The sequence below is a fragment of the Parasteatoda tepidariorum genome, chromosome 1 (genome assembly GCF_982258835.1).
Source record: "Parasteatoda tepidariorum strain Cologne lab strain chromosome 1, Ptep-v5.0, whole genome shotgun sequence".
NCBI lineage: Eukaryota > Metazoa > Arthropoda > Arachnida > Araneae > Theridiidae > Parasteatoda > Parasteatoda tepidariorum.
Window position 1 is genome coordinate 106,385,555 of NC_141755.1, and position 18,573 is coordinate 106,404,127.

The following is an 18,573-nucleotide window of genomic DNA, read 5'->3' on the forward strand; positions in this document are numbered from 1 at the left end:
ATCATTTTCAACGTTTATAGCAGTTATTTTAAGCTTTCATTTCAAATTAAGCAATAATTCGTTAAATTTTATTTATTTTCAGTTACGTATATACGCAAAAAAATATTACTAGAGTAGATATAGCACAAAGATTGAAAATTTAACTGCAAAACATTAAAACTTAATTAAAGAATATTAATCATAATACAATGAAAAATCTTCATTCCTCTAACTGAATATTGTAAAAATAGTCTTCCATAGGAAATAACGTTCACAATTACCTTAAGAAACTTCATTTATAAAGTCGGGGTTCTACCCAAAGAATGCTGATCATTTTGGGTTCCACAGCCGAAAACAAAATGAGTACCACTATTGTAGACAACCCATTTGTCGCCCATTCCCAGTGATGATGGGCTTTAAAAAAAGAATAATTTTCTTACCATTTGAGAAGCAAATCATATAAATCAACTTAACATAAAAAAATTTTTTAAGAACATGAGGAACTCCAATATTGGAAACCAATATGAGGAACTCCAATTAACTCCAATATTGTGTCTTCATCAGCCTTGCAGAACGGGAGAAATTTTCAACAAATTGCCGGATCGAAATTTTGCCAACCAGTTTTGTCATTGGCATGGTGCGCAAGACATGTTGATTCTTATTAAACAAGAAAAACATCGTTCAAGAGATGAGATTCTCTTTATTGACAATTTCAGTGATATTTATAGGATCTCTCAGGTAGCACAATTCAAGAGTAAACTCGCCAAAAATATCAATGGATAAAGAACCTAATGAAAAAAGAATTCTAAAAAACTATAAAACAGCTGCGGTCGCCATAGCAGCACATGCGAAGACGACGCGTGAATACTGTCTGCTTTTTAACACTGCCAATACGTCTTCTCTATACACATTCGATAGTTCCTTTCTTGCTTGAACAGTATTTCTACCTTTTCGAAAGTAAAATATGCCGCAAATTCTGCTTTTCATATTCAAAATGTCGCCAACTACTGCTTAGAATCATTGGAACTTCTTTACACGCAAGTTTTGCTATATCAGCTGTAAAAATATATAATGATTATGCGGCTTAAGTTTGAAGTTACCTGCGTAAAAACACTAAAGTCTTTAGATGGAAAAAAACAAAATTACTCTCGGAGAAAACCAGTTATTTCTGTCTTCTTTATTGTTAAAAATATTTTTTCTTTAACTCTTTTTTTTTCTTCCTTCAATATACGTTTGTGTACAGTTTTCTTTAATCACACTCTTCTTATTATATATATTTAAAAAACTTATCAAAAATGCAGTTAATATCTTTTTAAAATTCTTGTTTAAAATATAATTGATATCAATATATTTCTAAAACATTTGTCAAAAATGCAAAATTAATAACAATACAATATTTCTAAAATCCGTTTCAAAAATGCTAATAACACTAATATATTTCAAAAATTCATGTTAAAAATGCAATTAATGTTTCTAAAAAACTTATGTCGAAAATGAAATTAGTATCAATATATTTCTAGAATTCGCGTCAAAAATACAATTAATATATTTAGTCATCGGATATTAAACAATTTAATGAAAAATACGCAAAAAATTATGCGAAAAAATGAAATCTGCTATGTCATGATAAAAGAATTCAGGATTGAAAATTGAAATCCTGTTTGATGACCAGAGTAAATAGAGTGAAAGGTGATTGTTGAAAATAAAACCAAGTTTTTATTCTGACAATCACATTTTTTAATACAATTTTCTTTACTTATTAATCAAAAGATTTAGATTCTTCTTTTGCCCTTGCCTAAATATTAACTTTGAACAACTAATGTGTGTTCCTTGTTGACAAAAAAGGATTCTAAGATAAAAAATGACTAAAATTAAAAAGGAATGAGAGCATACAAGACGTTTATCTTATGGTTTTTTTAATATAATAATCATGTTTAAACTTTTATTGATAATCTTTTTATCAATACGTCATCCTTTTAAGCTTTGTTTTCGAAATAATTACTTTAAATTTTATATCTCCTAATTTAATTATGATTTATAAATTTTAGAAATACTATATGCAAATCTTTTAGGAATAAACATTTTACTATGACATTGCCATCCTGCTAAATTTTATTTCCTGAAGAATTTCTTCAAAAATGTATATTTCCTAATTTAAATTATATTTAGTAAATGTTAGAGATGTGATTTTATTTCTGCATTTTTAACTTTTTTATTGAAGCTAATATAATTACTCATTACTTTCATTTAACTATTTCCATATTATTATTTTACTAAAAAAGTTAGTATACACAGAAGATTTTATTTCAAAGTTTTATTTTCTTCTTTACTTTTATTTTGTGTATCGAATTAGTTGAGTTGTTAAAGAATATATTTGTTTCCTCATTATTTTTATTAATAAGATTGTTAAATAAAATTTCTAGAAAATTTCCTTTATGTTAATACAGAACAGGCAATATATGAGTGACATTGTTTAGGAATAAAATATTTTTTTCAACTATCCCTTGTACTTTAATTTAAATATTCCAACTATTACAATATTAAATTTATAATTTATTTTTTAAAAAATTGTAATCACAGTTGCATTTTTTAACATTAACTCCACTAATTATCACTATCAAGCGATTTGTTTGTCTTCTATCACATTGGTACACCTTCATCAAAAGGAAAAACGGCCGGGATAGAAAAAAAAACAGATAATTTAATTCTACAGATATTGATACAAGTGATCAATGAAGCATTAAAGAGATAAATATTGAGTTAAAAGTAAAACATTAGATTTACGCCAAGTATAGAAAGTCAAAATATATATATATATATGTATAATTTCCAAATATGTGAAAATTATGGTAAAGCAGCAGGATCATTACCACGTTATAACGAGTATTTGATATGGAAAAAACCCAAGTTAACTCATGTAATACATTTTTGTATGCTTATGGGGAGATTTTTAAACGTTATTAATGAAATTTATATTATTACAAAGAAAATTACTCTCTTAATTGTATAATTTAAACGTTGTTCCTGAAGAACTAGTTTATCGAAGAGCTTAGTTTATATCTCATAAACATCTAAAACAAAATTTAGAGCTTAATCTGTTGAGGCATTAAAGGTGTTAAAAAAATCCCGAATTCAGCATGTTAACCACGTATTTCCCATTGAAAAGAAAATTTCATATCGGCTTGTATTCTATTTTCTATTGTATTCTATATTCTATTCTCTTTCAACTGATACACAGATTCTAAATATTTCAGTTTTTACTATACTTTCAAATTTTTATCAATAATGGTCTAAAATATAAATTTTCTCTGCGTGTTACCAAGTTTTCATTTTATGTTGTTTTTTTATTCTAGATTTGGAAAACGAGCTCTTTTCTTCAGTGCCCTTTTTATGCAGAGCGCAGGTGGTGTAGCGACTGCTTTCTCGCCAAACTTTGTCAGTTTTGCCATTTTCAGGTGCTTAGTAGGACTAACTGTACCTGGTGTCCTCATCGCCCCATCATCTCTTGGTAAGATGTTTTATTCAGGTATCGATACAATTTTCAATAAACACTAAAGCATTCAAAACAACGCTGAGGTTTTCTCCCTTCTAGGAGGTCTCGATCGAGCAAAATGTTCTATAGAAGATTTAATGTAAAAACGAGGCGTTTGAATTGAGTTCTATTGAAAAATTATAGCATTTCGAATGTTGAAAACTTTTTTGGGCGCTTTTTTTTATAAACATTAGTTGAAAATGAAGTGAATTAAATTAAAAAAGCTGAAGATTAAAACTTCATTACCGCCCTTATTGAAATTAGAGAAAAATTTAAATGCTGCGAGCTCTCGAATAGGTGCTCTTTTTTTTTAAACCAGTGTCTCCCAACCCCCGGTCCGCGGACCGGTACCAGCCCGTTGATCAAATGGTACCGGGCCGCCCATTTCATTGAAACTGAATTTAAATTCCTAGGTTCAGTACATAAAATTATTAAGATGAAGCTGAAGATCCTCTTAATTATAGTGTCTAAATACAGTTTAATAAATAAATTTACATTTATGAGAAATTTAGCCTCTTTGCATATTAATATAATTAAATCCTCGAGTAAAGCTACAAAAGAAAATCGTGAATTTGATTAAAAAATCGTTGGTATATGTGTTTAAAAAATCGCATAATGACTCAATGATTATTTTTCTTTTTTTTACAAATTTGTTGTCATTTTTATGATATTAAACTGTATTTTTCTAAACTCTTACGCCAAGGAAAATAAAGAGTTTTAAGTGCCTTACACTGTAAACCAGGGTTCGTGATTTTTTTGATTTTTTTTAAAAAAATCAAAAGAATCAGATTTTTTTTATTTAAATCGGATTTTTTTGATTTAAAATCAGATTTTATTGATTTTTATTCAAATACACTGTAAGAACTTTAATTTCTGATTAAAAAAAATTATAAATGTGTAATTAAATTAACTTAATATTAAAACTATATTGTAACAATATTTTAGAAGCTCTAACTAAAATAATTTTTCATTATAATACATGGCTTTGAATGCATAACAACCATTATGAAACAAATGCTTGATTAAAATTTAAAGACTTAGATGAAATAGAGAATTTAAAGAATACTTCAGGGGTCTGTCTGGGTTTTTCTGAGAGGTACCTATTTTGTGGAAATTAAAAATTATATATAAAAATAAAATTTTAAGAAAAAGTATTTTGTGTGATTATTCTATCATTTTTCCTAAAGTTGAATTTGTAAAAAGGTACCGTTAAACGGTGGTAAATTTGGCTTGGGCAGACCCCTGCACTTTAACTATTAAAATAAAGTTTCAGTTAGCTAACCATAACTTTAATTTAAAATTGTGATTTCTTTTTTTTTCTCTTGATTTTTAAAATGACAAAATAAATGTAGCAGACTGCTTATAAATGTAATCCTTCATCAAAAAATAAATAATATTTAATGTATGTATTTTTATATTAAAATATTCAATTTTAATTCTATATCAAAATAGATAAGTTAAGCTTTAAAAAAAATAGAAAATCTATGTACTCATTGGAATTTTATTTCTCACAAAATTTCTTTATAGAAAATCAGATAATGTCAAAGATACTGTAAGCATATTATGAGAAAAAATACCAGTTAATAACCCTACTGCATCAAATAGACTTTGAAAGAGTTTAAAAGGATGAAAGGGAAGAATGACACTATATTAGGAAAAAAACATCTGAATTCATCAGCCCTTTTTTTTCCTTTTTTTGTTTTTGGCATATTAGGGTAATTTCTTTTTAATATAACCTCAAGCTTCAGAAATATACATTTTCCACCAATAAAATATGTAGATTTTAATTCGCGCTTTTTCATTCAAAAGGTAGAATTTTAATTAGCATTATTTGTATTATTTTTTTTAAAAAAATCATGTTTATTAATTACTTTCTACAGCTATGCAAGTCTATATTAAGACAGCATTAAATGTTTACTTTAATCTGTACTTTCAATCTCAAGAATCAAAAGATTTTTAAAAATGTAATTTCAAATGTGTTGGAATTTAACACACACCAAGAAAGTAATTTCGTTACTTTCTTGGTGTGTGCTGCATTAATAAAATTAATTAATGCAGCAATTTATTTAAATTAAGTTTTAATACTAAGAAAAGAAAATAATAAAAGTATCAAAAATTTAAAACACTGTTTTTTAACTTTTAAAATCAATATATATATATATATATAGATAAAAAAAATTTGTTGATTTAAATCGTGATTTAAATCAAGCTGATTTAAATCAACGAACCCTGCTATAAACTATATTTATTATCTCTCTGTAAAGTATAATCTGGGCATTAGAACGGACAATGTAAAGATTTCAAAAGTTATTGAACTTTTTTTAAAAAAAAAAAATCACCGATATAGTGATACTTTCTCAAAAATTATCAAAATCAATGAATAATTTACAATTTTTTTATGTGCCCAGACAATAAAGTATGTGGGCAACTTTTTCATACGTTGAAACATTAGAATAGAAACGCTTTTCGTTTTCATAAAAATTGTAGCTTTTCCTCCTATTGACATTTTAGTTTCAGAATTAATTTAGATGGCGCTGGCAACAGATAGACTTGCAAATTCATAGCAATTATGAAAATAGCATAGACTTTGCAAAATGATCTATTTCATGTGACGACAGAGACTTTGAGAAGCAGCCTTAACATATCGTAAGTAAATTCATTGACTAGAACTTAAAAGTTCAGCCGCGTAAACGAATATTTGAATATAAAATTACAATATTTACTAATTAAATATTATGATGCGCGCCAACTACAAATGCCAGCCCACTCCAGTATCTCGTTTTTTTGTCATTTTATCGATAATCCATTTCCACTTGCAGCCCTTCAGGTCATACGGAGGAATTTACAATCAAAAATTTTTATAAGTTAAATGAATTCCAATAGCTGTAACAAAATACTTTTTTTTCAATTAATTCTTTGTAATAATATAATGTATTAATTGTTCTTTGTATAGTATTTCAAGTTTTAAACAAAGATTTGAATATAAAATTACAATATTTACTAATTAAATATTAAGATGTGCGCCAACTACAAATGCCAGCGCACTCCAGTATCTCGTTTTTTTTTTTTTTTTTGTCATTTTATCGATAATCCATTTCCGCTTGCAGCCTTTCAGGTCATACGGAGGAATTTACAATCAAAAATGTTTACATGTTAAGTGAATTTCAATAGTTGTAACAAAATACTTCTTTTTTTTCGATTAATTCTTTGTAATAATACAATGTATTAATTGTTCTTTGTATAATATTTCAAGTTTTAAGCAAAGATTTGAAATTACAAGCCTGCATTCTATCAGTCTGAAGTTTTTTATTGAATGTTTATGAAGTAGGATAGTACACTCCTGGTTCTCTGTAGTTGTTAGGATATCTCTTAATGAAATAACCGCATTCACAGCACAACTCATACTGGGCTGTTTGTATAGCAGAAAACGTGTAAAAGTGGTAGTAAAATCGTTTCATATCTAGCTTGTTTTCGTGAGAAATAAAAACCCTGACTATTAAGGGCATAATAAAATTTATAATTCATACAAGACCGCATCGTTGAAAAATAACTGTCAATAAGTCTTGATCATCTCGGACATTTGCTCTTTGCTGAAAAGAAATTGATTTTACTACCACTTTTATACCTTTTCTATTATACAGACAGTCTTGATAACCTTTTTACTAGGCCAGTTTCTTGAACATAATGTTAAAACAGCAAGATAAACACTCTTCGTATCGGCCGTATTCGTATCTGCCAGCAATCGCTGGAATTTAAACTCTGGTCACCTCACTGGGAGACGAGAGCTTTATCCTCTGAGCCTCCCCCGGCTCATGAGATTGGCAAAGAACTGCAGAACAAAATGACGGAGAAACGTATAGTAACTCTTGATCAGAGATGTCATAGTACGGCTCTAGAGGCGTTTACTTTTTATAGATTGCCTATTCACGGCAATTGAACCAATACTTTTATTTATCTAAATTCGCTTAATTTTGCGTTTTCTGATAATTATTATCGAACTATTCATTTAAATTTACTCAGAAGAAGCTGTTCTAACAAATTTACTTATTTGGTACACAAATTGCCGAGCTCTATAAATCAATCTTCAAATCAATCAACAATGATAAAACAGCCACTTCTTTCTGACCAGCTTATTTTAAAATGTTCAATTATAATTATTCGAAAAACATTAAATATAATTTAAGAAAAAGAATTAAAATAATTTATTTTAACGAAACGTTTGGTCTGAATACAGAACAGGAACTGCCCATAGAAAATAAGTACCCCTAGCAGCGTACTATGACATTTCCAATCGTGGTTCCATGTTCTTGACGTACCCTACTTACTCTTAAAGCCTGTATTAATATTTATGAAACACCATGCTTAAATAAATGCAATTTATTTGAACTAGCGATACGTGTAATATCGTGAAATACTTGTTGTCTAAATTTCATGACATTTATACGACTATACGACACCTTAAACTTTCCCTCTCAAATTAAAAAAAAAAAAGATTTAAAAGACCACGTATATGAAGAAATTGAACAAAACGTGAAAGAAAACTAAAATATTAAATCGAACACTGCAAATAAATAAATGGTCATATAATGCAAATACATGCAAAAGCAACAGTGCTTAGTTAACATTTTTCTGGTGTTACACCCAGTCAAAAATAGTAAACCAATTCCCAGACTCGTGCATTAATTCGTGAACCTCTCAGATTATCTCGCGAACAACTTTGTTTTTATTTTTTACGTCCACGATAAGTGAAATCTGTCGCAGAAAACGAAAAGTTAGTAGAAATTTTCTCGGCGTGTAGTTTTTCAATACAATCATATTGTTTTCTTCTCATACGTGCTATGTTTACAAGCAGAAGTTAAGAAACTTTGTATCCTAAAATGTCACAGTAAATTACTTACAGAAACGAAAACAATTTCATTTGAAGTGTTTTTTAAGTAAATTTCCCACAGGCATCTTATTCGAGGAATAGGGCTTTTGGTTTCGATTGATGTTTCGTACCTTGTAATAAACTCTTTATAATCCTATGTTGAGATTGAGAACTTGAAAAGACTTATCTTTAGGAGAATAGACAAAACTATATAAATGAAGTCAGCAATATATTTTTCTGCAGAAAACCTATGTTTCTTTAGTTAAAGTTCATCATTAAAATGCATAATTTTCAGCCTGATGTAATTTTATTTATAACCATCATTTTACAGCCGACCTAATTTTTCGGGTTTACTACTTCTGATGTTCAACTCCTTAGCCTTGTAATTTTGAACCCAATCCAGAAGACAAGGGAACTCTTGGATTAAGTATTGGGAGAAATTTGCCATCGTGGAGGACTTTTTGATGGAACTAACTCTCATTTGCGTTACATGGAGAGGAAAACCATAAAACGACCCATGGTTAGCCTGACGGCAAAGGGACTCGAACCCATGATTTATCTACCACTGAGAATATTTTGTGCCAGCACTGTGATCGGCGCAAACCGAATGAAGAATTCGTATCGCTGGGATTCGAAGCCGGATCACCTATTTGGAAGGCAAACACTATCCCCTGAGCCATTACGGCTCAGTCTGATGTAATTGTCATATTCTGCACGTACGCTCATTTATCACCCTTATTTTTTTAAAAATAACACCAAAAAATATAATAAAAGCGTTTCATTGTTTGGAGTCAAAAATCCGGGTCTTAATTTACAATGATAAATAAAACTTTGTACTTTAATTTATTACTAGCTGAATATCAGCTTTTAGTACGGGATGGAAAAATCAAGTATTGAACATACGTGTATAAGTACTGAAAAAATAAGTACTGAACGTGCACAAAAAGTAAGTTCTCGAAACTTTAACGTAATTAAATTAATAAAAACACGCATATTTAGTAATTCATACCATCAAAATGAAGATTAAATGTATTCAGTATCATCTGGTATAATGCTGTTGCTAATATTTAATGCAACTAATATTTAAAATTTACCACAATCAAGCTGCTTTCTTCTGCAGTTATTGTGTATGTCGAGTACGTAAAAAAATAAACGAAATATCCTGAATAACTTTTGATCTAATGATCGGATTTTTACGTACATTGAGCGAAATCAGAAATCAAACACAAAAACTTACTTTCTGTGTTAACAATTTTTTTCCAGCGGATGATGAGTTCTGACCCCAATATATTAGAAGCAACCGCAATTTGGGAAAAATGGTCCTAAAAGCTTGGTCTGGAGGGCGGTCCAAAGTTTGAACCCCTATATTTTAATTTTATTTTTTGAGAATTTCGCCAAATTTTGAGAACTTTTTAAGCAATGTGAAAAATTTTTGGACATGATTTTAAAATTCGTTTATCCAAAGAAAATTCCAACCAAAAAATAATGATGTCTTTAATACATAATTAGAATATTGTACACGGAAAAGTTTAGTGAAAAGAAAGTACTAAACTTTAATTCTTCAAAAATATCGATAAAGCTTAACAGAAGTAACGTAACCAATGAGCGAGAGAAGTAAGCCAACACCTCCTAGAAGAAAGAAGGCTTCAGCACGCAGAAGACTTAATTTAGCAGTCCGACCTAATATGAACTGCGCAGACGCGAGTATAAATTGCGAAGTGGATGATAAATACGAAAGATGCCATTACGTTTGGACTTCTAAAGGATACATTTTCTTGTTTATGGTAACCCGTGCTGAGGCCTTCTCTTTTCTACGAGATAGTGAGCAAGCTCGACTTTCAAAGAGTTGTTGTAGTTTCATTTACGTCCCACTAGAGCTGCACAATGGACTATTGGCGACGGTCTGGAAAGCATCCCTGAGGATGATCCGAAGACATGCCATCACAATTTTGATCCTCTGCAGAGGGGATGGCATCCCCGCTTCGGTAGCCCAACGACCTGCACGCGAAGTCGAGCACTTTACGGTAGCACAGTTTAACGAGGACCAATACCGCACATTCTCGGTCCCTACGATGACTGATCCAAGTGGTTCACCCACCCGCACACTGACCGCAGCCAGTGATGGTTGACTTCGGTGATCTGCAAAGAGAACTTCAAAGCAGTTTCGGGGGGGGGGGGGAGCTTCAGCGAGCAAAAGGCAAAGCCTTCTAGTTAACATTTTTTCTTTCAAACATTCCTCATACTTCTAGTAACAATATAAATATTTTTCAGCCCACGAATTAAGCGGTTGGAAGTTACATCCAAAAGTCAGCCTTTTGTGTGCAGCTTCACGTAGTCTTGGAATGGCTCTGTTAGCAGGAGTAGTGCTCTTTGTTGGAGACTGGTCAAACTTGGCATTGGCGAGCTCTATTCCTTTTATGGTATTCTTTATGTACTGTTGGTAAGTTTCATAACTTTTTGCTCAGTTTGAAATAATTTTTGCATTAGATTATCCTTACGCTGTGTTTAATATGTTTATTTTTAATTCAACTTAAAAACTGGCATACCCAAAATCAATTTATGCATGCTGATAAACTCAATCGTATTCTGAAAGAGGAGTATATTGAATACCTGTAGGGACTCGAACCGCGTTACTCATCCAGAATGTTACTAAGAGAAGAGTGACATCTCACCCACCGGAAAGTGTGTTTTATTGACGGAACAGATGAACTGTTAGCTTATGGTTTCCTTGGATGGCAATTAGCTAGCAACAGATTTTTTCAGATTCCTGGAAGATCATCTACATACATTTAGAATAGGCAAACTGCGTGATTCACTACTCGCAAAGTTTTTGAGGTTGATTTTGGGGTGTAAATGAGGCTGAATTTGAAGTATATTGATGTGGTTAATTTTGTTGAAAAATATAATCTCGTGTGCATTTTTTTATACTTTTCACACGTTCCAACTCGGTGTACCTGGCGGATATGAACCTCTTGTTTGTTTGTTTGTTTTATTTAAACATTTAAAGTTATTTCTGTTTCAAAGGTATTTTATTTCACACTTCAGAAGCTATTAATAAACAATTTTGCATTTTTCATCATTAAAACAACCTTTTTAAGTGTACAATTAAATATATTTGGTTGGAATACTATCAATATCAAACCGATCTCAAGTGTAATTAAGAAATTTTCACACCCCATTAAATACTTCCATAGTTTTATTTGAAAATATTCGGAGCTAAAATATACTCATTTAAAGTGTAGAAAAAATAAAATGTACACCTCAAAAATATCCTCTCTGAGCTGGTTGCTGTAAGGTAGATATTTCTATCAATTTCAAAACAACCTTCAGAGAGAATAAAACAAACTTCATACATCTTTATTATAAATCTTGGTGGAGGTTGATTTTTAAGGTTTTTGTGGTCAGCTTCAGTAAAACCTGAAATCAACTTTAACACCTCAACAAAACTTCAAATAAACCTCAAAATACTTTAAATTTTCGTAATGGGCTCGTTCTCTTTTTGATACTGTGTTTCACCGCAATCTTAACTTCATGAAATGTAAGAACGTATTTTATCAAACTCTGCAGAAATTTATAAAATCAGTAGAAGTAATGTAAAAAATTCTGTTAAGTAGCAAAATAAGTTTTACTAAGATAGCATAACAAATTCGGTCGAAAATTTTAGAGAAATTCTGAGGAAACTGGAAAAAATTCAGTCGAATAAAATAAACATCTGCAGGAAAATAATATCCGCAGGAACAATAGAATAAAACTAGAAATAATAAAATAATTTTTTCAAAAATAGTAAATTAAATTCTGCATAAATAATTAATTTATTCTTTCTCGAAAATTAATTTAATTCTTCAGAAACTAACTTTAGAAACTTTCTTATTGAATTCTTAAATTCAATCTTGTATAAATAATAAACAATCCATAAAAATAGTATAAGTTTTGAAAAAAAAAAAACTCTTAATGAAATCCGTAAGAGGTGCAATAATTCCTATTGAAATGAACTAAATTTTGTGTAGAAAAAAAATAAATTCTGACTTTCGCAGAAATACTTCAATAACTTCCGTAGAAAAAGTAACGTGCTTAAACGAAACGGAAAAGCATGTAGAAATATTATAAATTCTATTCATAGACAAATTTATTAAACTGTTTGAATTTTTAAAGAAAGTAAAATAATTTCTGTAGAAATAATCTAATATTTCGAAGTAATGAAATAAACACGATATCAAAAATATACCAAATTCAATATAGAGAGAAAATTAAATATTGCAGAAATAAATAAGCAATTAAAGAAAAACAAAATATTGGAATTTTAGATACTTTTTTCATATTATTCATACTACTATGTCTGTTTCAGAATTAAATTTCTAATTTTAATAGCGTCGAAACAATTTTCCGTTGGGTATTTTCGCAAATAAAATGCAGTTTAAAAAGTATTTGATTATATAAAATTATTTCTATACAAGAAAAATTTCCTTTCATATTTGAATTAGTTTAACACCTTTCTGAGTAAAATTTATTTAAATTATGCCCATTTTTCAGATTTTAATAAGTATTTTTTTTAAAAAAAACAATACTTTAAGATATAATTCTTGAAGCAAGCCAATTAATTTTTATTTGAAATAATTTTAAACTTGTGACTTTTTGTATCGAAATAAAAATAGTTTTTTTCCTATCACGAAACTTTGGCGTAAATTTCCCAATGGATTTTAAACGAATAAGATTTTGTCTTGAAATCACTAAGAAGATTTCTTCTTGTCAAGAAACACGGAGTTTCCATTATATTTTATTTTTGTTCTCAATTCTTTTTCCTAGCAATTTACACTCCAAAAAACGACAAAGATCCGCGATAAAAACACTTTAAATTCTTTGTCTAAAACCCCGGATGATCAAGCTCAAAATGGCAATTGAATCAACAACTAGCTTACGTGCACTTAGTAACTATTTCAATGCGATGAATTAAAAAAAAAAAAAGATTTTTTTGCTCTCATTTTTCGTATTTTTCCATTTAAACCAACCCAAAGTTTGCTTCTTTTATTTGTCACACGTTGGCATAGGGTTGATATATGTGTAGATATAGCTTCTAAGTTACAATTCAATATCTCCAACATAAGACAGGACATTTTACAAATTTATTATAATTTATTGAAACGCAAAATTCATTTCAAACTTTATATTAAAAAATGAACTCCAATTTGTTTTAAAAAAAAACTCGCGTACGACAAGAAATAGTTATAAGAATATCTGTCCAAAATATATTAAGACAAATTGTGATTTTTTTTATAACTTTTTACATTTACAATTTAAGAACTCTTTTACCAAAATATGCTAAGTTTCGAGTAATCGTATCATTAACAAAAAATAGGACAGTTTTTGAAATTTTTATATTACTTTAGAACTTCAAACTCGCTTAAAAAATATTTAATATTAAGAAAATGAGCAACAGTTTGTTTTAAAATTCTCAAAAAAGTAAAGAAACATTTTTGAAAGCACTTAAAAAGAACTAGTTCATTTCAAAACATGCTAAATTAAAAGCATGCAAAACAACAAAAAAAAAAGAGACAGTTTACGATTTTTTTTATATAATTTTCTGTAATGCGGAATTCATTTAAAACTTAAATCATATTAAAAGCGGAATGTCAATTTATAAGAAAAACATTATGTATACCAGTCAATATTTATGAAGAAAGAAAACTCGTGATGAACTCGTTCGGACACAGAAGCGTACTATAAGCTACTAATCAGGAAAAAAAACCACTTCCTGTTTTTTTAAAACAGTAAAATGATAAACATACTTGCAAGATCCTGTTTTAATACGATATTAATAAGAAACTTTATATTTCAATAAACATTTAAATAACAAAAAATATTATTTTCAATAAGATATCAATAAGAAAATATATCTTCTATTTCCTAAAACAACTAAATGAGAAAAACAACGTACGATTCTGCTTTAAAATGTTATGAATAAGAAAATATTTTCTATTTTTCAATGCATCTAAATGGTAAATATATCTGTAAGACTCTGCTTTAATATTATATTAATAAAAAAACTTTATTTCGAAACAATTAAATGATAAAATATTTGTAAAATTATATTTTATTAAGCTATTAATTAGAAAAAAATACCTAATATTTTTCAAAACATTTAAATGATGATATTTGTAAGATTATGTTTTAATAAGCTACTAATAAGAAAAAATACCCTCTATTTTTCAGTACAGTTAAATAATAAAAAATATTTCTCTTATTCTATTTTATTTTTATACCTATGTTCATTAGGATTAAATTAATTATGTATGTTCAAGATTTCTTAAAAATAAAGAAAAGCAATTGCTTGTTATTTTACACTCGACCACTTCATTTTATTTTATCAAATTTTAAAAAAAAATTTGTTCTGACTTGAACAGGTAGAGTAATTAAGATAAATAATTACGTCTTTGCATCATTTAGGTCTTAAGAAACGTTTAGTTTCCTAAGAACTAAGTTTAATTGTTCTGAAGTTTGAATGAAAAATTACATTATTCTGCAGCAAAAATAATTATCTATAGTAATACCTTATTTTAGAAAATCCTTTTCAAACTCATTAAATTTTGATTTAGTTTTTGTTTGATTGGTTAACCATCGTTAAAAATTGTACATTAAAATATTATATTCTAAATTTGTTTGAACTAAAAGTATGCTTAAAATACTCTACATTAGAAATGTTCTTTTTCTGTGACATTTTGGTATAAGAATTTGTAACATAATATACATAATGTGTTTTTATTATTAATTTTTTTAAAAAAAGAAATGAAAAATACAAAGTAAAACATTTTGAATTTTTCTTTTTTTTTGTACTGGCAACAAAAAAACTGAAAACTTCTAAATCAGTGTTTCTTAACCTTTTTATATAATGAACCCCTTTTAAAAATTTTTAAGAGGTCACGGACCACCCCCCTGTGAAAAAAATAATTGCAAAAAGACATCCATAATTAGAAATCACTTAATTTTATTATTTTAATAGATTAAAAAATTTTTATAATTAAAGTTTTTAATGTTAAGGTTGCTGCTGCTTTTCCTTAATTAACAAATTGAATTGGGGGACAAGTTGAACATTAGATAGATTTCGATGTTTTGTTTTTATTGTCATGAGTGTGGAAAATCCCGCTTTGCAAACATACACCGTAGCAAACGGAATTATAGCTGCCATAGATCTCTTTACAAGCAATGGGTAGGCCTCCAAACGTTTTAAAAATTAGGAGTAGTTAGCGGACCCCCAAAATATGACTCATGGACCCCTTAGGGGTTCATGAACCACAGGTTAAGAAACCCTGTTCTAAATCAAGCAGGCAGTCACAAGTTTGGAAGCTTAAATGTACATAAATACAAATTTCTGAATGAAAACTAACACTAACTGAACTATAAATTGGGCGAGTACTGAAAGCTTAAGAGTGAATAATTCATCTAAACAAACTGGGTTTTTTTAAAATTATCTTTAGTAATGCAAGTTCAATAGTAATTAAGTGCTAATTTTCAATTTTAAAGAGACTTCATAACTAAATCAGGGTAGAGATGCATTTTATCAACAAAAGTCGGTTTTCTTTGCTCTTTTTATTCTCTTTAATTATAAGGTATTTTTCGATTTGGTTTTTATAAGTTACACGAGTGTAGTGTATCTACCACTACAAAAATACAATTCCAATTCACTGGTATATAAGACATGTTAACTCTATTCTATGGTAGGGTAAATTTTCATAGATGATGGTTGACATGGTCGATAAATACACTCCCACATTGGTGACCTTCAGACGTGATGTGAACACGCCTACCTGAGCAGAAACTCCCACTGCGAATTGAACGCGCCTACTTCGATGGATGGTTCACATTGAACAGTTGACTTGCGACTGCGACATTGTCCTACTCACGCTGCTGCTTCTCAGTCTCGATCACACACAACTTACAACGTATACACTAGACTGCTAAAGGCAGCCCCGTGAACGCAATACAGCTCTCACAATCAGCACTCAAAAATACGGTGATCCTAATACAGCTCTCCCGGCTTCTCACAAAACAGCAATGAATCAACTAGTGGTAACCGTTCATCGAATTCTATTAGATAAAATTCTGGCGGAGGAGTAATGTAGTGTATCTACCACTACAAAAATACAATTCCAATTCACTGTTATATAAGACATGTTATGACATGGGCCAAGTGCCCTACCAACCAGGCTATCCAGACTCATAACTTTTTAGATTTCAAACAGCATTTGTGTTTAGTTGCATTCCCATTGAGATCATGACTAGGACTGGGCTATAAATCGATATATCGCGACATATCGATTTAACTCCTATATCGGCAAACCGATACAGCAACTTTCATTCCAAGCGATGCATCAGAAATCTGATTTAAGCCGTCGAAGAAGACGATATAACGATATAGCGATATAGCGATACACGCAAGGACTTTCTCTTACGTTCCGATGCCAACTCGCGCTGTGGAAGACGATATTGTTTCGTTATGTTGAGACGGCCTTGACTGATGAGCGGTAGAATCAGAATCACTTTTGAGACCTTATATCGTTATATCACATGTTCGTTTTCGCACCTTCGCGATTTGAAATCGTTTCTTGTAGATTATTTTCAATGGGATTAACTTCGTGATCGCCGTCGTAACCTTGTTCTGAACGCAATCTATTATTGAAAAGAATTTATAAAGAAAAGTTTCTTCATTAATTAGGTAAGTTTTTTATTTATTTTCTGACAAAACTTTTTTTATATTTTTAAATGTGAAAATTATCGGAAATCTAATTTAAGGCACCCATAAGGAATTAAATTACAAAGTAAATAAATTTGTTAGGTTATTTTTTTACTTTCTTTTAATTTATTAAAAACCTTTCGGTTAAAACTTCTAATAATTTAATGGGCTTCTATTACTGATTTTAAATTTATAAATCTTGAGTTTTCATTTTTAGAAATAAAGTTAAAACAAAACTTATTTTTTGGACATAAGTCAATAAACTTTATTTGTTCAAAAGAATTTGAAAAGTTTGCGAATTTTATTCATTTCTTTTTTTTTTTTTATCAATTACTACTTCGTTTTATTAGAGAGTAAAATCATTATTTTTTTTTAATTTTCGTTTTATATTATTAGTTAATTAGCTAAATATATTACCGAATATCACAATTCTTTTTTTATTTTTAAGAATTTAATTAAGAAACTTTGCCTTACTTTGTTTTTCGTTCATAATTCGGTCATTATTTAATTTAATTTAATTATTTATATGAAATAATAATAAAAATAGTGTTTAAGAAGCATTTTTTTTTCTTAAATTTATTTAGCTCTTTGTTTTAAGCATACAAATAATTTTTTAACGAACTTATTTTTTAAATTTTGTTCCTTTGCTGTTAGGTAAATATATTGATAAATTTCACTTTTATTTATTTTTTTATTTCTAAACTAAGAAATCTTTTGTTATTTGCGTGATCATTTTTAGAAAATATAACAAAACTTGTGTTTACTTCTTCATTAAGAATTTGAACATTACGATCGAACTTAATAATTCTGTAATTATTTAAGCATAATAGTACAAGCAAATATTGATTTGTTAAAAAAAGTTTCTTTTTTTAAAAAAAAAAAATATTTTTAACACTTTGTTTTAAGTGTATAATGAATTTCTTAACAAACTTTTTTTTTAATTTTTTAAATTTTCTTTCAATAATTTCAGCTAGATATCTTTATAAAATTCCCTTTTTATTTTTAAACTGAGAAATCTTTCAGAGAACGAAAATTTTAAGAAATTATTACAAATTTTATGTTTACTTTTTAGTTTAAAATTCGAACATTTTTAATTTTAAACTTCGGCTTTTAGTCAATCTAACTTTTATTTTAATTAAAATATATTTTGAAATTTTAAAATCAGCTTTTGTTTAATAACAATATTTTTTTTCATTAAGGGTGTTTTAGGGGTTAACTTAAATTAAGACTGCTTATACCTTATAAACGATAAAGTGCAAATATTTCATTCTGTATCTACACACATTTTTTCAATAAATATTTTAAGTAAGATTTGTACATCTTAGTCAATTTATTTAATATCTTTCTTTAGTAAAACATATATATTTTCAAATTTATAAATTGATTTAAATCAATATGCGTATGAAGTCTTGATAGAAATCTGACTTTCTGTGCCTTAAAGTAAATGAAATTCAAAAATACTATATCGCG

At 28.6% G+C, this 18,573-nt stretch overlaps 1 protein-coding gene across 1 annotated transcript in view; it reads left to right on the forward strand.

Annotated features, from left to right (window-relative positions):
• LOC107444471 (beta-alanine transporter-like) overlaps positions 1 to 18,573 on the forward strand; it is a 293,044-nt gene that overhangs the window by 155,549 nt on the left and 118,922 nt on the right. Inside the window, exons 3-4 of the mRNA XM_071179361.2 lie at positions 3,333 to 3,487; positions 10,650 to 10,818. Of these exons, the coding sequence (XP_071035462.2) occupies positions 3,333 to 3,487; positions 10,650 to 10,818 (324 nt within the window). The remainder of the gene's footprint in view (positions 1 to 3,332; positions 3,488 to 10,649; positions 10,819 to 18,573) is intronic.